This window comes from Nesoenas mayeri (genome assembly GCF_963082525.1).
Source record: "Nesoenas mayeri genome assembly, chromosome: 2".
NCBI classification, from domain to species: domain Eukaryota; kingdom Metazoa; phylum Chordata; class Aves; order Columbiformes; family Columbidae; genus Nesoenas; species Nesoenas mayeri.
Window position 1 is genome coordinate 22,855,210 of NC_137543.1, and position 20,277 is coordinate 22,875,486.

Sequence of the window (20,277 nt, forward strand, 5' to 3'; positions counted from 1 at the left end):
GAGGAACTACAGCTTTTCCATGAAAGTGAATTTGATGTTTTGTTTATGTTACCAAATATGCTAATTTCATCTGGGGATTAGTTGCATGAAAGATAACACAACTCCTTAGTCTTCCAAACTTCTTGGGAAACCTTTGTGCATCTGAACCTAAAAAGCATGTGTTGAACTTCGAAGGCAAACTGGTATTGTCATGTTAAAAAAAAAAAATACTATGGAAAGTGTAAGACTTTTTTTTCCGTGTTGTTTTTAGTTGAACAGAACTGGTTAAAATTGTTTGAAACTATGTGTTTTAGGAAACCTGAAGAGTTCCTGATTTCTTCCCTTGCATGTTTTATAACTAGGTACTTGAAAGTCACTGAACTACTAGAGTAGCAGTAGACACTATTGACTGCTCTGTTAAATGAAGGGAATACTTAATAAACTGAGTCTAAAAACATGCAAACTGTGGAAAACTTAGATTAGATCACTAGATTTGAAAAATGGCTAGCATGCTAGTGGGCACTGAAGAGATGTGGAAAATTAGTTAGGTGAGCTGAAATATTTCCATTCTTCCGTTCTCTATTAACATTTATTCGAGGTTCAGACAGCTTTAATAGGAATAGCTGTGTCCTTCTGATTATTTTTTTTTGGTCTATGTAACAGGAACAAATTAGGACACACTTTGAATATTTGAAATATATGAATAAAAATGGGTTTAGCTATTAGATGTCTTAAGTCTGTCATCGATAGTTCACAACTTAAAGTAGAAAATGCATCTGTAATAAGTATTAAAGTCTAATAAATAACGTTTTCTTTAAACCCTTATCTGCTGAGAGTTGATTTGAGAATTGTTGTGTAGGAAGAATTTGACTTCCCTTCAGCCCCCTTCCCACCTTTAGAAATAGATTAGCTGTTTCAGTTATTGTAGCCATCGTTGAATTGCTTTTTGTCTTGTCATTATGGGGTTGCTGTCTAGAATCCTGAAAATGTAGGTGTTTCTGTCACGGGGCCTGGGTTTAGGAAGATACTTCAGTTATTCTGTGATTGCATGGTCTTGTCAGGAGGAAGAAAAAAAAGGAGAAGAATGTTAATATGTTATTAATCAACTTAAGCCATAAAATATAAGACACGTATTCTTAATTAGCTTTTATAGCTACATGTGGTGTACTTTCAATGTGAATTTATTAGGTAGGGTTTCAGAGAACACACCCTTTTTCCTTTTCTTAAGTGTTTTTCTTGAAAGGAGATAGAGGATTAGAGTGGTTGAGAGCAGGGAACTTTTGCTGATACTGATTATTGAATAGCAATGATACCATGTTCAATATTCTTTAAGGTAGATTTGTACAACAAAGTTTAGTTAACCTTGAAGCACAAACTAGCGTCTTCTAGCCTGTTATGACAAGAGTGCCTAGTCTTAAATCCAGAACAGATTCAGTTGACACAGCTCTGTGGTATTAAGATTAGTGGAAAGTTGTAATGATGGTGAGTTGTTTGTTTCTACAAATCACTGCCTTTCTATTCTCTTGTTTTGGTACTGGCTTCTAGAAATGAAAAAAATGTTCAGTCAGTTGAGGCATGTTTTTGCAGTGTGTACAGTTAATGTTGATTTCTCTGGTAGGAACAGGTAGGAGTAGACTAACTCTTGAAAACCATCCATGAGGATGAGAGAACTATCTGGTATAAGATTTCTTTTGCAGTAAAGAAGATTATTTGATTTTTCCAGTGTAATCTTAAGCAACTTCTTAGTTTAAATCAAGTCTCAGAAATTTTAGGATACCTGTCTGAGTATAGTGACCTTCTGTCAGGGTCTGCTGACCAAGAAGCTGCTGTGTATGTGCTTTTATAGTAGGAAGTTAACAGCTGAGTGTTAGATGTTACACTGCTGATACTGTTGCATTTAGAAACTCTAGGAATTGTTGCATGCATTTATTTATGTATGTATACATCCACACAACTATAGGAGTAGGAAAGTGTGCAACTTCCACTTGGAGTCCTGTTTTGTATTTCTTCTGTGTAATTCAGAACATTATCCTGATGCTCTTGTTTTTACTAGTTTTGAGAGATACTTTCGTAGTGTTTGTCTGTGAAGTCAATCTGCAGTATTTTTTAGAGATTGTCTACAAGTTATTATTAATAAAGCCAAAGACTTCTTGAAGTAGTCCTCAGAGTATGCTGCCATATTAAAAAAAAATTACAATCTAAATCTTCTAGAAGTCGCTGGAGTTCAGGGGTTGGTGGAAGTGGAGGAGGATCTTCTGGTCGATCATCTGCTGGGGCTCGAGATTCTCGGAGGCAGACCAGAGTTATACGCACAGGACGTGATCGAGGATCTGGACTGCTCGGGAGTCAACCACAACCAGTGATTCCAGCGTCAGTCATTCCAGAGGAACTCATTTCACAGGTACGTGAGCTAGAAATAGAAACTGCTTGTTGCCAAAAACCTGGAGAGCTTCTCATAGCACATACATAGGAATGTGCTGTAATAGTAGTGCGTTTTCACCAAGGAGTAATGGCATATAATTGAAAAGATTGACTTTCTCTAGCTGAATTGCTTCTATTCTTAAATGTATAGTGTGAGTGGCAGATATTTTTGGATTCCAGAATTGGCATTTCCCAAACTGCCTGATTTGCAGATGGAAGATATAGTGACAAAATCAAATATTTGAGAATTTTATCAAACATGTAGCTAATAAAGTTAAGTTTCTTAAAGGACTATAAGGAAAGGAGGCAGGTTGATTTTTTTATTTGTTTGATAAAAGGAGTGATCCATTTAAGATTTGAATGAAAGACATTAAACGTATTTAACCTCTTTAAAATGCTAATAATTTTTCTTCATGAACACCTCTACTTAATTTTTTATAAATGTAACTGATGAATGTTGGATATTAATTGCTCTGCTTTTACCTCTTGAAGCACTAAGGCTTGAATAAGCTGACAGAATTTGCATTGTGTGATTAAGTGGAGTTTGTTAAAAAAATGTCTTTCTCCATCTTTGAAGAAAATAATGCATTCAAAATATTTGACCACTTACTGCATTTTAATTCTTAGTTCAAAGCAAGTTGCTGGTCTACATTTGAATACAGATCCTAGTTGCTAGGCCAAAGATGATCTGCTTGCGTGCTTTGAATGGCCTATGGGTGACTGGCACAAGATAGGAGCCAGCAGGCAAGGTGTCTACAGACCCACCAGTGGACAGGCAGGCTTCTAGTTTCCTTTCTTTTTGAATTCAAACCCCAGTAAAAGCTGGGAGCCTCTGCTTTCACGGGGACAAGATACTGGAGGTATTGGTGACTCTGAAATTAGTCCTGCTTTTGGGAGGTGGTTTGGTTAGATGACCTCCAGTGGTGTCTCTCAGATGTGGAATCGTGGGGGTTTTTTTGTTTGTTTGGTTGGGTTTTTTTACATCATTTTTCACCTTTAGTTTTTTTTGAGAGTGTTTACTGACATCCTTTATACCTTACACAAAACAGAAAAACAGACAGTTCCATTCTGTAAACCAATATACAGTTTGTCGGTTAAGTTGTAGCTTTGATTCCCTTGCTGTGATCTTTTCCTTAAAAAAAAATACCATACTTTGTCTAACTTTAAAACAGAACATATCTAAAACATTTTTGGGGTAACTCTAAAGCAAACCAATGGAAAAGAACTTCACAGCTGGTCTATATAACATAGATTCTGCTGCATCTCAAAAATCTGTAAACTTCTGGCATAGGATGGTATGACAAAAAGTTTACCTTTGTGTGCTGTTAAAATGTCCCTTTATTTTTTCCAATGTCAAAAGACTATTTTATTTGGTGCCTCGTTTTTAATGTGTTATGAAAACATTCATTAGTGGTTTCTTACCTTCTTTGTACTGTTTATGATCTTCAGAACTCTGTCATCTTCTCTGGCATTCAGTAGAGGGTAGTCTGCCTGGAAAAACAAGATGCTCTGAGTCCTAGGGTTAGTGAAATAGACCAGGATGCTTCTGGTTGTTGTAAATTCATTGCATCTGTTTAACATTTGGAAGTTTTTTTCTGTATTCGCACTTTGCTAAGGAACATCTAAATGTTGCAGAAACTGTTGAAGATAAACCTTTAGAAATAGAATGATGAGGAAAATCAGAAGTAAGGTGATTACCTATTGAAGGGCAGTGGAAAGAGAAGCCAGTGTCAAAAAAGCAGGAATTGAGGTGTGGTTTTGGAACAACAGTTAATTGCAAAACTGTTGATTGACATAGTAAGTTTAAACACCTCTATAGAAACATATAGAACATTCTCAAAAACAGATTTTGCTTATACTTCAACTACAGCATTAAGCATTTCAAGAAGTAAATTCCATTAGGAAATTTAGCACCAAAGCTGGAATTCAGTGGCATAACTTAGAACTAAGAGGAGGTTGACCATCTAGTAAAAGACAGTGTGAAAAAATCTATCTGAGCCCTTGTCTGTAAGTACTGTGATTGACTTCAGGCTTTTATTAGACTTATTTTAGAATTAAGCATTCTTTTCTTGCGAATGGTGGTTGGTGAGCTGAGACCAGTAACGATTTATACTCTGCTCTTACAGGCACAAGTTGTTTTACAAGGAAAGTCCAGAAGTATTATTATTCGGGAACTCCAGCGAACAAATCTTGATGTAAACCTTGCTGTAAATAATTTGTTGAGTCGTGATGATGAAGATGGAGATGATGGGGATGACACAGCAAGTGAATCATATCTTCCTGGAGGTTTGTATCCTGCAGCTTTTGATAAGAAAATGCCAATGTGTTCCTATTTTTCTGTGTTTAAAGCACTGACTGTGTGTTCTGTGCTGTGCAGAGTATGCAGTGAAGGCAGTTCTTGCTTATAGGACCAAAGTCTAAAGATGTGTGAAACAAAAGATGCACTGGAATGTCTTGAGGGATTAGATTAGGTGTTGAAGGATAGTTGTTGACCCTGTTTGTGGGTGGCATGAAAGTTTTTTTTTAGGATTCCAGGCTTTGTAACATCAGCATTACTTATATCTGTATTTTGCTGCTCAATGAGATGCTGAGACTGCTGTGTGGCTTACTCATAAAAGCTAATTCTAAAACCTTCTAGTGACTTGCATGTTTTTTACTACTAACATATATTCTTAAGATACAGCAGTTTTTAAAGAAAAATTTTACAGCTTTTTTTTAATCAAATGCTTCAAGTGAGGGCAAACCAGCTTACAGTTATTACAGTTAGATTGAGAATTAATTCTTTATCTCAGATTCCCCTCAGAATTCCCCTACAGAATGCCGTAGTATTCTGGCTGTTCTGGTAAAATGCTGTAATTGAAGTCCAGGTATTTTTAAAATATTGTTTGTCCCATACAATGGCTTTTTATAAAAGACTTTGAGTCTTCTTTTGCATTGGCTAAATAATAGATAATCTTTTCTTGAGGAGTAAACATTTAAAAACATAGCAGCCAAATCTGATGTTTGTTAGGTACGCTGCATAAAGGAAACTCATCTAAACTCTGACTACATATTAGCTTTTCTTTCTGTGTGTCAAAATGATGTTTTAATATTTTTCTAATTTTTTTTTTCTGCTCATCTGGTTCACCAGGAAGGTTCATGGGCTTCCTCCATCTTTATCTTGTCAATCACGTGATTAGACAAAGGGTCTTTTTGTTCTGCAGCAAAGGCTTTGTATTTAATTTTGCCTCTTCTAGTTTTAGTTGCATCTGTCAAGCTTCTTTATTTTGCTGCAGAATTAAGAATACTCTGGTGAAAGGGGTAAAAAAATCTTTAATTTTAATCTTTTAATGATCAGCTTAATAGCATTAGACAAATACATTGGAGGAGGTAAATTCTCCTAACTCTTTCCAGGTATTCAAAGCAGGAGTTTCTACTCTAAGCAGACCTGAATGCATTCTTCCAGAACCACCATTCACAAGATAAATCCCTGTTAGTAATCATTTACACAAGTTTCTTTTAACCATACTAACCAGCTTTCTACTGCATTAACTATTCTCTTACTACCTCTTGAGATCATAAGGATCCATTAACGGGACCATCGGACAGCCTGTGACTGGTCACTTTTATTTTAAGGTGCCTGCACTACAGTCTCTGAGTCTTTTGTATTTGAGATAGGTTAAACTAGTGTGCGGAGTTCTGCTGTCCTCACTAGTTGTCCAGAAGACAATTTTGTCCTTGGCTTAATTTTTAAAGCTTCTCTCCTTTTTAGTCTAATCTTTCCTCTAAGGAGATTACAACCTCCTAATATCAGTATTTTTTTCTCTTTTTTTTCTTTTACCCCACACAGAAACTGGGCTTTTACCCAGTTCTTGTGGGAAGAGACATGGAAATGACAGCAGAAATGAAATTTGATGCCTTTAACTCCAGTCTGCAAATACGTGATTTGCAATTTGTAAAATGTGCAATGCTTTCCCTATCTGTCTTAGGTTATTTTGAGTTTTATGGGCAAAAATAAGTTTGTTGCATAGAGATGAATTAGTTTTGTATCTGAATGTGATCAGAAAAGTAGGAAAAATGTAGCTAAACACTAGTCAGTGCTGTCATGACTCTGCTGTTGGTACATTAAATAGTACAAATAACCAGTCCTCACTTGTGTCACATAACTGTGCAGGCGAGTTTCCAGGAAAACCTGATGGCCAGAGAAATTTGCCTCTAGCTCTCTGGAAAAATACCAACATTCTGTCCTTCAGAACTACATAGAATCTTTTTTTAAGTCTTTTGCTGTAGAGACTTTGAACACTTCTTGCTTTCATTTGTCATCTTGCCTCTGGATGCTCTTTTGGAACTATAACTTAGAGTTCATAAAATAAAATTGTAGGTAACTGAGAAATGCATTGAGTTCTTAATCAGGTTTTTATAAATGATTCTGAAAGATAAATTAAGTTCTACTTTTTTTTTTTTTTTAAAGTTATGTCAAATTATGCTTTAAAGCTTTTTGATTTTGTTCCTTCTAAGCACAAAAAAAAGCAAATGGCAAGACTGCTTTTGCCTTAGGACTTTTGATGCTCTTGCATTTTGATTAAAAGCATATGCTAATTTTTACTTTATCCCTTCTACATATCTGATGTTTTGTGACCCTTAAATTTAGGGGTTATTCCTCTAAGCCTTCCAAGACAGAGAAGCTTTTTTAAAAAAACACTAAGATTTACATTTGATTTTCAAAATAGAAAAAAACAAAAACAAAAACAAACCTAAGATCCTTTCCAACCACTGTGAAATTAATAAGTTCATGTTTGATGCATCATAATTACATTAATATGTTAAGTGTGATAGTTCCAGTTAGTATTGTAAAGGTTATGCATCTGAATTTTTTTAAGGTAATAAAAAACATGTATTCGTTCTCCTAGAAGTCTTCAAAATGTCTTAAGTGAGGAGCAGGACTCTACTTTTCTGTACAAATTGCCTTCAATAACTGTCTCTTAGATATTTGTTTTTGGAAGCTTACATATTTTGATTTAGACTTCTCTAATCTACTCCTGTTCGTTTTGTTTTATGATAGTTAGCAGAGAGGAATGTGGGTTCATTTGATGCATAACAAGTACATAAGGAAAATATTCAAGGTAGAAACAACAGAACAAGATATTTAGCATAGAAGAGACTTGAAGATCTCTAGATTAATTTTCTAGCTCATATTCAGTTGTATTATAGGCTTCTTCTGGGCTTTGTTCTGTTAATCTTCTCTGTAGAGGTTCTACAGAAGTGAAAATGTTTTGTTCTTTGTATAGTTCAGATATGTGCATGTTTGCTCAGTAACTTCTGTGTGGTATAGTGAGTTCTTGCAAAGTGGGACTTGTCAAACGTAGGTTTGGCAACATCCAGACTACTTTGGATTTTGGAATTGAGATGAGCTTGTTTAAAAATTGTTTGTGTGTGGTATTTTTAAGGTTTTTTTGGTCTGTTTTTTTTTTTTAAGAGGAGAAAAGGGACAGGCTGGTATTGCAGCAGTACTTACAGTGTTGGCTTGCAGTGAGAGGGGAGGTGGGAATCAGAGCATAGTGTAGCATCAGTTCAGTGGCTTGCCTTTGGGAAAACAATTAGGTGGATGTTTTGTCTGTGGTTTTGTTGATGTGGTTTGATTTTTTTTTTTTTTTTTTTTTTTTTTTTTTAAGGTGAACTTAAAGTTGGGTAATGTTTTGAATAAATACGTCTTACCAAGAAATGAATTCTGGAGTTCTGTTTGAGTCTGGTTTCCTGGGAAACCAAAATATATGTTTCTCTCCCTTCACTGTCACAGTTTTGCCAGTTTAATCCAAACTTGAAAGAGGAGGAGATACTGTTGAATATTTCATAAAAATATGCAGCCAAGAAGAGGGGGAGAGAACTTCTGATTGCCCCCTTAAGGGGAAAGGTTTGATGTGAGCTCAGCTTGAGATCTGAATTGATCTAGACAGCATCTTCAGTTAATGAATTCAGTGCATACTGAAACTTTTTTTTTTTTAATTCTTGATAGTGTAGTTTGTTTTTTGTTGTTGTTTTATACATACATACATACACACACATGCACACACATACATATATAAATATGTAATATGTATGTAATATGTAATATGTATGTAATAAAATAATATGTATAAATATAAATTCCCCTATTTCCTGTGCTCTAGATATCCTTTCCCTTCCAATTTTCAATGGTATGATGTTTACTAGGGAATAGTAGGTATTTTCTCTAAGTGGAAGGGCACAGTCTCATTCTGATCTGTCACTGCACAAAAGCTGAATTGTATCATCTCATGGGTTTTTTCTGAAAAGCAGGAAAATAAAGTCATAGGGAATGTTTTTTTTCCCCTGGATTCTTAAACTGGATCTAGCCTTGCAGTATCTGTGTTTTCACAGCACTAAAAAAATTCCAGTTATGTTTCAAGGGGAGTGGATTTGGCTCCTATCCCTACTGGTTGTAGCACCTTTGTTTGCTGATATAGAAAATGGAAGAAGGGGATCTCTTACAGAAATACTGGAAGAGAACTAAAGTCTTACTTGAAGCTGAAGTAAACGGATAAGAAAAGGCTTGATTTCGTCGCTCATCTTAATGCACGTTTATCTAAAATCCACAAAGTTTTGGTTCTGAAGTCTGATGGCTTGAATTTTTGCTTTCCTTTTTGGAAAGGCAGCTAAACTCAAAATGCCTGAAATGGTTGGAGGAGTCTGTGTGCGTCACAAGTTAGCATGTATGTCAAAAGTATTTCTGGCATAGTCTACCTTACAAGAAAATATTGTCCATTTTGAACAAAACTGGAGAGTTCTTTTCTGTACTGGCCAATCCTGTTCCTTGCAGAGCAAGAGGTTGTTGTGGTGGGTGTGGGAGGGGAGAAGAGCAGTGTGAGTGTTGAGAGATAGAACAGAGTCTCATCTGTGTTTTCAGCTATCAAAGTTTGGTGCTTAGAAATTTGATACTCTTAAGGTGAGGTGCGCTGCTGCTGTACTGATGTGGTAAGCCAGTGGAAAATAAAGTATCAGGCAGGATAAGGCCACTCTGAGTGATCCAAAGTGTTGTAGTAAGACACAGCCTGTTTGATAAAGCTGATTTTTTTTACTAGGATTTCCAAGCAGTCTGTCAAGGATGACTTCCCAAAATGTACTGCGTGGACCATTGACTCTCAAATGATGTAGTTTTAGAAGTGCAAACTACACTTGAGTGGAGTGGATTACTCATTTAATGCAAAAAAACCATCTGTGTGGGTCCTGCTTGCTTTGAAATCCACAGTGCTCACTAGTTACAGCGCTATTTTTCTGGGGACAGCTGGTTGTAGTTGGTATATGTTACATACTCTGGAGATGAGAGTTTAGAAATTTAAGGATGAATATTCTGATATTCAGCAATGTGAAAGTCTCTAACACTTTGAATATCAGTAAGTGGAACAGTTAAGTGAATTAATACTGGCTGTAAGTGTGAACTTCTGGCTAATTTTAAGTTTTTGGATGCCTTCTCCTTTGTGTTTCTCCCTGCTTTTCCCCCCACTTCATTCTAGACACTAAGAAAAAGACTCATAATAATCAGTTTGCACTGTTAAGAATGCTTTTATTTTGGACCTTGATTTCTAGGCACTATTTTGTTTTATGCTTATGATGTAGAGGCTGAGAACTGGATGTGCTGAAATTGCATGTGCTCCTTGTGTGTGTCCTGGTGGGACTTTGCGCAGCCTTGTGCTTTCTGCATGAGCAGTTCCAGCAGATGAGGTTGTCCTGCTGCCAGAAGGAGCTATCCTGCTGTTCCCTTGCATGGTGCTGAGGTTTGTGTGCCTGCATGGGTTAACTGAAACCTCATTTGGGGAGCCTCTTTCCAGTCAGTTTTGCATGAAATTTTGACAAGTGGCAGAACTCTCTCCTTTGCAGCAGAAGGGTCTGGTCAGCTTTGCTGCATGTGATGAGGCAGCACCATTGGGGCTCTGTTTGGCTACCCAGTTTAGTCAGTCTGGAGATTGCTTCCTACCTTACCTCTGGACCCTATGGAGTATTATTTCAAGCCAGGTGAATGCGCCGGTTGTGGATTTAGAAGTCCCACCTTGCCCCAGCGAGGTGCCTGCCACATGATGGAGGAGGGGAAGTAGGACTGTCCTTTCTGTAGTAGCAAGGTCGTAGTCAGATTTAGTTGTTTTGTCAGTCCGTATTGCTGGACTTCAACAAATTGCATGAATTTTCAGTAGCCTCCTTTGTGTGTGGATAGTAGCTGCGGTTTAGTAAACAGAAGAAAATTGTCTTAGACTTTAGCAATGATCGGTACTTTAGAGAAACTCATTTTTTTTTAAATAGAGCTAGGGCAGTCATGGTATTTAAGTTAATCTTTTTCCTTTTTTTTTTTTTTCTTAATACATGGTATCAAAAAAATGTTTTTACCAGGTAACTGTCGTTGTTCTTAATGTGGCTGCCACTAAAATCTTAGTACTGAGAGCTGCAAGCTGCTAGCCTGTGAATTAAACAAGTGCATCATTCTCTGAAAGAAGCATTCCATGGATGAACGTGGTCTTTGACATGAAAGAAGTGGCTTTGTGCAGTACAGCTTTCACCATCACTTGTGTCCTCCCTTAATTCTAGGTCATCTTTGGAGTTCTGCATTAGGTGCATGAGTGTGTGTGCACATGTATGTATATGTATCTATCTTATCCTAGCGCTTTTTTCTTTCAAGCGACAGGCTAAAGTTTGAATTTCTAGGTCACAGAAAAATGTGGTTTGGGCAAGTCTTGTTTGGGAAATGTGGTTAGATGAAGTGACAGAGCAGTTCTTGTAGGGAAACTGGTTTTGTTCACTAGTTTGCCAAGCTTGATTGTAAATGTGGTTGCATAGGAGGCACATGAGTTTGCACTGGTGAATCTGAAGAGCAGAAATTCAATTAATAGATAGGACCTTTTTTTGATTTGATATTTGTTTAGTTGATGGTCTCTCTAGCTGATGTTTTAAGTAGCTGATTATTCACTTAAGACCCTTGTCTCCTCTTATAGAGGATCTTATGTCTCTTCTGGATGCTGACATACATTCTGCTCACCCAAGTGTCATTATTGATGCTGATGCTATGTTTTCAGAAGATATTAGTTACTTTGGTTATCCATCCTTTCGGCGCTCATCACTTTCCAGGCTAGGCTCATCCAGAGGTAATTTTGCACCTTTTTTCTTTGTAATAAGTAGTTTGCTGTGGAAAAAGCTAGTGATAGTACACACTGGTGGTTTAGATTCTGATTTAATGCAAAAGTAGACTGTGATATGTTATCAAATATAGAGTAGACTAGTAGACTGTTACTCATTATCAAAATTATTAATGAATTCTGAATATTAGCAGGTAAGTTCTGCAAGAACTTTGATAGTCATGTATTTTAAATGATTGTTGATCATTGGTGTTGCAAGGTGTTATACAATTTTTGCATGCTAAGTTTATTTTGAACTGTAGTGTAAGTACCTATGAATACATAGATTGCATTACAAATATTTGGCTCAAAAATGAGTAACAATTGATGACATGCAGCATTCTTAATATTTTCTTTTTTTTTTGTTGCCCTTTGTTCACTTTTCTCAACATTTCCTTAATTGTTCCATGACAGAAGTTACCTTTATGGAATGAGAAGTTTTAGGTACTAAAGAGAGAGAAGAAATCTAAATTTTACTTTTTGGAAGCATATTTATAGTTGGATAAGGAGAACTATTGGCAGATGATTAAAAAAACCCTCCTTGAACAGTGTTAAGGCATTTTACTTTTTCCTTTTTAAAAAGCACATTACACTGAAAAGATATGTAACAGACCATGCAGCAATTTCCTATCTTTTGAAGCTGTTGCGTGAATGCTTAGAGTATTTCCAAACTGTTAATCCAACCTCTGCTGTGTTTGTTTGTTTAGTGCAGTTTTGTTGCCTTTCGTGAACATGTTTTAGTATATTAATTGCTGAACACATAAGTTCCTGTTACAAAATTATTAGAGGTCAGTGTGGAGTTTGCTAGCAAATAAGTACAGTAATTTATGAAATGTATCTTTAAGACAAGCTGTCGTGTTTGGCTTCTGTAAAAACTTTCCCATTTGTCTAATACAACAAGAGACCCAAGACGTGGCATATTTTGTTGAAACTATGATATAGTAATGTGGTTAATCTCATACATGTAATTCCAGTTGATTTTTGTGAGCATAAGTATTTAATAGGTTAAATGCATTATGTGCATGTACGAATATTCAGCATCTGACGTAACTCCTTCTAAATTCCTCCTTTTTTTTCCTTTTCTAAGGTTATTCTATATAAGACGTTACCACGAATTTAATAGTCCTTATTTTCCATGCATAGTTGACTCTTGGAAAGTTAGTTTGATTACCTGATTTAAAAAAATTTGTCTGCATGAGCGAACTGCAGAGTACTGGCTTTAGACAGTTTGTAGGCCAATTGGAGGGGAAGCATTTTGGTAAGGAACACTTCCTACAAAGGATCCTTTTTAAAACTTGTCTGACTCTTAAAAAGTTTTCATTTGATCTACTCAAAACAAATACACTTTATTAAATCCAGTCCTATGGAATATTGCCTTAAACAAAAGGGGTTGGATTATCAAACATGTATACGAGAGCTTTTTTTAATGCTTGCTTCTTTAACCTTTTCAAATCAGTGGTTTTTTGGTGAAAGTTTGTTATGAAACTCTCTAATAAATACTCTTTTTTGGTTTGCATAAAGATATCTAATGGACTATATAGACTCAGACATTTTTGTTGTTACCACATTGATAAAACATTTCTTCAAAACTCTGCATATTGTACTATAAAAATTTAAATTGCAATGTTAAATGCATTTGGCCTCTTACAATGTAAGTGAAAATGCTTTAGCATTTTAATAGTGCGCAAAACTTTAAGACTTCTTTATTTCTAGCTTATTTTTATGTCTAGTAATTCTAAAGTACATATGCTTGAAAGGGTTAATACATTGAATGTTGCATGTCAGGACTTGATTTTTAATCTGTGTGAGTAGATTTAACTGCTGTTAGTTGCATCCTGAAGGGTCTTTACTAGAGAGTGGCTTACTTTTATCCCACTGGTGTGACCCAATTGCATACCAGTTCTCCTTCTTCCCTTAGAGAGAGACTCTGAGCTGTTGCGTGAACGTGAGTCCGTTTTACGTTTGCGTGAACGAAGGTGGCTTGATGGAGCCTCATTTGATAATGAAAGAGGCTCTACAAGTAAGGAAGGGGAACCGAACCTGGACAAGAAGAACACACCGGTTCAAAGTCCTGTTTCTTTAGGAGAAGACTTGCAGTGGTGGCCAGATAAGGTATTGACTTTTTTTTACTCTTTTATTTGCATGCTGTGAATAATCTGTGGGTTTTTTTCAAATAAGTACTCTTGTGTTTCCTTTTTGAATATTGCGTCTCAGTTCGTGAGATAATGTAATAAAGCATATTCTTTATTATGCACATAGGAAAATTATAAATAACTGGTTATACCCTTATAGCTGTGCTTCTGTTATTACTGTTTTTTGTTTATTTTTCTCCTTCATGAGTTTTGAAGGCACTACTCTGTTTTTTTTTTCTTTTCTTACTTAGGTGCTCAAAGCATTTACTAGGCAATAAGAAACTCATTAAACACAATTATGCTTTATCAAGGAACCCTTTTTTTGATTGTCATTATTATTTGAGGAGATACTTTCAGTTTGAGTGGATTGGACTTTTAAGCCAAAGCAGTGAAAGCTGACATTTATTTGCAGTTGTGTTTTGAGTTGACCAATGATGTTAGTGAGTATTGGTTGCTCCTTCAGAATCCTTTTGGCTTTGATTAGTTGGTTTTCTTTGTAACTCTATTTCCATTTTCAAGGCAAGAAATAAGTTCCACATGAGATAAAAGAATAATAGGAATGCTAGCTATATGTTGCAAACTGGGTAACTCATTCAAGTCATTTTCTTCATGAATTACCAAAGATGCTCTGGGAAATGTCTCAAAAGCAAAACAAAACCCCAAAACAATCCATCAGTCTTTTCAGGAATGGAAGTAAACATCTGTGTTTATTAGATTAGTCTTTCTAGTCTTCCCATTTCTGTCTGTCCACAGAATCTGAGATTACTATTTTGATATGTCATGCTTTCCTTTTCTATGTCATTTTTTTCCTTTCAAGCTAAATATAGATAGAGAGCTTGAAGAGGGTGGTGAGTTTAGAGGCTTATTTCTGCTTACAGCAGTTCACCTTTAGGGACTATTGTCTTCGTTGTGGCATTCAAACTGAGAAATAAAGATATGTAAAAATAATAGAATGTCAGTCTGATAATTGCTCTTTTAACCAGACCTTTTAGATGTAAAGTGTGATTCCCGCCCCCCCCCCCTTTTTTTTTCCCCAGCCAGAAACATAGAAATTCTGTGTCACTGAAAACTAACAGCTTTTGTGTCTCTTGCATTGTTATAATGGCAGAATGAGAGAGTCATCTAGCTTGGGTAGAGAGAAATTTCAGGGGTTTTGACTTCAAAAAAATAAATATAGCTTAGATGTGGAATACTAACTTATCTTTTTTTATTTCCACTGCTGTGTTTTGCTAACATTATTATGACGATTATTACTGCTCTGGTTTTTGTTTTGTTCTGGTGTGTTGTTGTTGTGTGTGGGTGTTTGTGGTTTTCTTTGTTTGTTGTTGTTGTTGTTGTTTTTTACTTCACTACTTCAGGAATGTTTTTCCTGTTAACCCCATTCTTCTCTCTGGCCCTGAAACTTAGTTACTAAATGAGGTTTGGGGTTTTTTTTGGTTTGTTTTTCCTGGATGGGGTGTTTTGTTATTTGCAAACTCAGCAGATCCTGCCCTAGGACAGTAATTGCAGTCTTTAATTGGGCATCTTTTATGGAATTAACTTGCTGTGATATCCAGTTGCATGCTTGTTCAATTGAACTTGCTTCCAAGGTACCTGTTTTCATATGCACTTGTGTAAACCCTAGCTTCCAGTTAATTAAAGTGTCTTACTGGAAAGGCCTTTCATCTTTATCCAAAAGCAGTTGAACTTTTCACCCTGTCTTTCAACTCGACATTCGTAAGAAATTATTCAGCATCTTTCTTGCTGTAGCCCCACTCTGAAGCTTTGTTGGTGGTATTTTCCAACAGAAATTCTCTCAGGTGAATCATGAGGGAGATGATTTAGCTGAGATGCCAGTTCAGATGCTGCTTCTACTTTGAAAATTGGAAGGGAGATCTCGAAATATTAATTTAAAATGAAAGTAAGCTAGGGGAGAGATTAAAGTGTGTGAAGAACTGCTACAAAATAACTATCTTGTTTGTAAATGTTTTTCCTTCATTTTTCATTATTTTGGTATTTAGCATTTGAGACAGAACTGTAGTAGTCCATGATGAGGATGATTAACTTGCGTTTATGGGAGGTAAAGTACCAACTTGAAGAATGGACGACACTGTTGCAAAGCTAGTAGTGTTCCCAAGTGCACCAATTTCACCCACAGTCTGAGACTAATGATGCTGAGACGTGGTGCATAGGTGCTGAGTTTTCTCCACCAAATAGGTGAAATAAGCTTCTCAGGAATTCTAGTCAATGAATGAATTCCTCTGATAGTTCAGATCTCATTGGACTGTAGCAGTATGAGTCTACACTGCCACGTATCAACTTTGTGCCATGCGTATCAGAGCCACTCTACAGCATGGCAAGTATGGCTGGTTTTTCCCTGGTAGACTGTAGTTAGGTACAAGCTGAGCCTTTATTTTGTGTGGAGTAGGTATATTCTATTTAGCTATTGAGCTATTAAGATTTTGTCATCAATCTGCATCATCTTCAAGTATATGATTTCTCTGGTCTGAATTCAGGGTTTATAATTGAACACGTAAGACTCCCATTACAGGACCAGAGCTGTCACATCAGTTGTGCGTCTTTGTGCTATGAGTCTTTTGAATGGCCTTATGTAGCCTTGGTCCTGTAGCATTTAGATCACAACTGCTAATATTTTGATAGAAGGGAGAGAACAATTTTGAATAGCAGGTCTCTTTAGTGCTGAGCTTGTGGTATAAAACTGTTTGTTTATAAAAAGTTATTAGCCGGTTAAAAATCATAATGATACTGTCTTGGAGCAAAAAATAAATTGCTTTCTGTACTTTGAGGCATTAGGCCAGATAAATTCTCAAGATTCATTTATGCTGATGAAGTAGACATTCATCTCATTAGACTACAGTAGGTTCTGATGGCAGTGCTTTCTAAGAATAAGCAATATTTATACTATGGCAAGTATTAATCATGACACAGATTAGCATTCATGCTACTTCTGTACGACATTTGTAGGTGCTCTCCCAGAGCAAAATAATTCTCTTACGATTTAGCTAATTCTAGATTCTTTTATCAGGGTATAAAAGAGAATTACTTGTAACTGCTTCTGTCCTTTCCTGCTGCCTTCTTTATCTTCTTTCGCAAAATATCACTAAAAATTTTGTGCTATTCCTGACATCTACTGAATCCTGGGTTATTCAAGGACACACTGGCACCTCTTGAAATACGCACTTCTGGCCATGGAAATTGTAAAAAATAGTGCGAATACAGATTTATGAAGCTAAAAATGTTTCCACTTGTAAACTTCTGTAGCTCAAAGAAAAGCCTCATAATTTAGGGGACAGTTAAATGTACTGGTTAGGGGCTTTATTAATAGAGTTCAGTTTCTCTTCAGATGGCTGAATTGCTTAAATGTGATATATTGTAGTCTAAAGGAGGCAGTTGAAAGTATTGGTCTGGGAGATAACGCTCACAGAGAAGACTGGTTGTCATATACCTGTATTTCAGATCTGTAGCTGTAGAATACAGCATTTGATTTCGTACTAGTTTAAGTTATTTCGTTTTTTAAAGCTGTAATTCTCCCTTAAGTGGAAGAGTACTTTTAGTTGTTACCAGTAAAGAAGTTTAGAAAGAACATGGTTGCCCTATAGCTGCACTTGCTGAGGAGCAGCAGATGGATGGGCCTTGCAAGGGTTTCTCAGAAAACACAGGTAAATATTTTGTGAAATCACACAAATTCACAGGTCTGTAGTTTGAGATTTATTTCCATGCAAGGGGAAGCAGGAACTTGGAAAAAGTGAGATTGTAACTTTTGCATAGTTGGTGCAGCATTGATACATAACCAAATCTCCGAGCGGGGAGACAGGCCTGTGAGATCCAGATGAGGTATAGGATGAAGCAGTTGAGCAAAGTGGCACAGTCTCATGAGTAGAAAGATGCCATCTGAGTTTTGTAAAATGTTGAAAAGGAGAAAAGAATAACCCACAAGCTTTTCCAGCATATCTAGCCATAATGATGCATTAATGGGACACACTGCATGGTGATGACAAAGAGGATTTATCATATTGATGAGGTAGTGAGTTTGATAATTGATTTCTCTGGTAGCTGCAAGATATCTTCAGAGGTGTGCTTAGGAATGGAACAATGGAATTATTTTGCTTCTTTGGTCATTTTTAAAAGCCAGAATTTTAGAGGGAAACTTTAATGTCAGAAGTCAAGAGATCTTCCCATCTTTAATTTTGTGACCAATGTTGTGTTCTTAAAATATTGTGGAAGCTCTTAGTAGACTGTCCAAGTTAACTGGCATCTATATGTCATTGCTAAACTTCAGGAAAACAATATCTCTTTCTTCCTTCACTCTATCAGCAGCAATAATGCTTTTGTGTATGTGTGTTTGAGGGCATGCTGAACTTGAAACAAACTGGATATATCTTTATTTTCAAGTGAAACATTCGTGGGAACTCTAAAGAAAACCTAACAGTTACAAGTTTCTTTTTTTGTATTTATATTTGCCATTTTAGAGTTGTGATATGCAAGTTTTATAATACTGCTGTCTTAGGCTTCATATTTCTGTATTTGTAGGATGGAACAAAGTTTATTTCTATTGGAGCTCTGTATTCTGAGCTTGTGGCTGTTAGCAGTAAAGGCGAACTCTATCAATGGAAGTGGAGCGAATCAGAGCCTTACAGAAATGCACAGGTACTGTACCTCTTTAAATGCTCACCTTCCGAATTATTTATATGATTTAAATATCTAAAATATTTTTTTGTTTCCAAAGAATCCTTCGCTACATCATCCACGAGCCATGTTCTTGGGATTAACCAATGAAAAGATAGTGCTCCTTTCTGCAAATAGTATTAGAGCAACTGTTGCCACTGAAAATAACAAGGTATGAGATAAGTGCTGGTTGCTGAAGTTGACAGTTACTTTCAGTTACTTGCAGTATGTTATAGAGAAGTTAATTCTTGATCTTCATCAGTAGTAGAAAGTACCTCACTTGTTTATTCATTCTGCTTCTATATACAGATGTAAAAAACAAACAGAAACCCAAATGGCGTTTTGTAAAAATGCAAAAAGGGAAGAAAAATGTCCGGCAGATTTACAGCTGAAACAGCAATATCTGTTTTACCTGATTATCTGAAATACTTGAGTTTTTGCTGTTACGATAGAAACTGACACTGCGTTAAGAATAGAGAAGCTTGTTAATGTTCTGTATATATTTACTAGAAAAGCTAAGAGCATAAGTTATCTAAATATGTTTTTCTGCCCAGTTAAGAGTAAACTTGAAACTGATCTGGTAAAGCATATGCACTTGTTGGAGTATTTTTATGACACCTCTCTGCTTTTATTTAGCTTTCATGTTTTTGTTTGGGACTGGAAACAGGAAAAAAAATCCTGGAAAGCTATTTTCTGGGAAAAGGTGGTGGAGGGTAAAATCCCACAGGGAATAATGGTTTGGGGTTTTTTTGGTGATTGTTTTGTTTGGTGTTGGTTGTTTTTTTGTTTTTCCTTTTTCTTTGTTTTTTGTTTTTGTTTGGTTGTTTTTTGTTTGTTTTGTTTTTGCTTTGTCATTTGTTTTTTTTTTTTTTTTCCTTTTCAAAACCAGTAAATACTACATTAAAGGTGTGACTAAAGTGCAACTTTTCTTTCTTCCCCCTTCTCTCCCCTGTTCCTTTTTTCCCTTCTGGCTTAGGTTGCTACGTGGGTAGATGAAACTTTAAGCTCCGTAGCTTCTAAATTAGAACACACTGCACAGACATATTCGGAGCTCCAGGGAGAACGCATTGTTTCTTTACATTGTTGTGCTCTTTATACGTGTGCTCAGCTAGAGAACAACTTATATTGGTGGTAAGTAAATACTGTGTTTACTTACGGCAGTGCAGATCCACTGGACATCTTCATGTCCTTGGCTCTGAGAAGCTTTGCAAAACTACTGAACCACAATTGTTCTGAGTTCTTTTAATACTGCGTTTTAAAGTATATTTATTCTCTCCTTCAATGCTTTAATGTATTTAAGAGAATAAGGTTATTCTTTCTGGAGATGTGTATACATGCTTTCGCATTCTAATATATCAGTACTACACAGTATCAGAGAAAAACCTTCTTTATGCCTTTCAGGCCTCTTCCAGATTATAAATATTTACAGATTTACAAATTTACTCACATATGAGGTCCACATTCTTCTGTCAGGCTCTGTTAGGAAAATTTTGTCTGTTAGTTTATGATCCAAATCTTAAAGAAGGGAGAAATAATGTCAGATGCTCCCTCTGGAGCTTGTTTTTAAAATGTAATGCTTTAAAATGTTGTAAAATATGAAACATTAGTTAACATATTTTAACTAACAATTTTGTAATGAATAAGCCTATTATAAAGTGAAAAGAGAGACTGAACCTCAAAAATAACACTTCCAAAAGAGCTCTGAAATTAATTTTGAATTCGAGTGAATGAATTGAGTATTACCGATGCATTGTCAGGATTCATTGTTTTTGGTCAGTGTGTCAGGAGTTGTGTTACATATCATGCCCAAAGCTCAAGTAGCTTTTAGGCATGGGTGAGTTAAATACTTGATGACGAGTTGGAAATCAGAGCACTGAAAACTGATTCTATAAAACAGCTTTCTCATTAAATTCTAATAACTCTCT

The 20,277-nt window shown here is 36.0% G+C and overlaps 1 protein-coding gene across 12 annotated transcripts in view; it reads left to right on the forward strand.

Moving 5' to 3' along the window:
* UBR5 (ubiquitin protein ligase E3 component n-recognin 5) overlaps positions 1-20,277 on the forward strand; it is an 85,813-nt gene that overhangs the window by 20,641 nt on the left and 44,895 nt on the right. For 9 of the 12 annotated variants that reach the window (XM_080340639.1, XM_080340644.1, XM_080340649.1 and 6 more), the window contains 7 exons: positions 2,191-2,380; positions 4,527-4,686; positions 11,376-11,525; positions 13,456-13,667; positions 18,218-18,334; positions 18,414-18,524; positions 19,329-19,483. In XM_080340639.1, coding sequence (XP_080196765.1) covers positions 2,191-2,380; positions 4,527-4,686; positions 11,376-11,525; positions 13,456-13,667; positions 18,218-18,334; positions 18,414-18,524; positions 19,329-19,483 — 1,095 coding nt within the window. The remainder of the gene's footprint in view (positions 1-2,190; positions 2,381-4,526; positions 4,687-11,375; positions 11,526-13,455; positions 13,668-18,217; positions 18,335-18,413; positions 18,525-19,328; positions 19,484-20,277) is intronic. The other 3 variants (XM_080340645.1, XM_080340648.1, XM_080340642.1) reach the window with 1 other exon arrangement.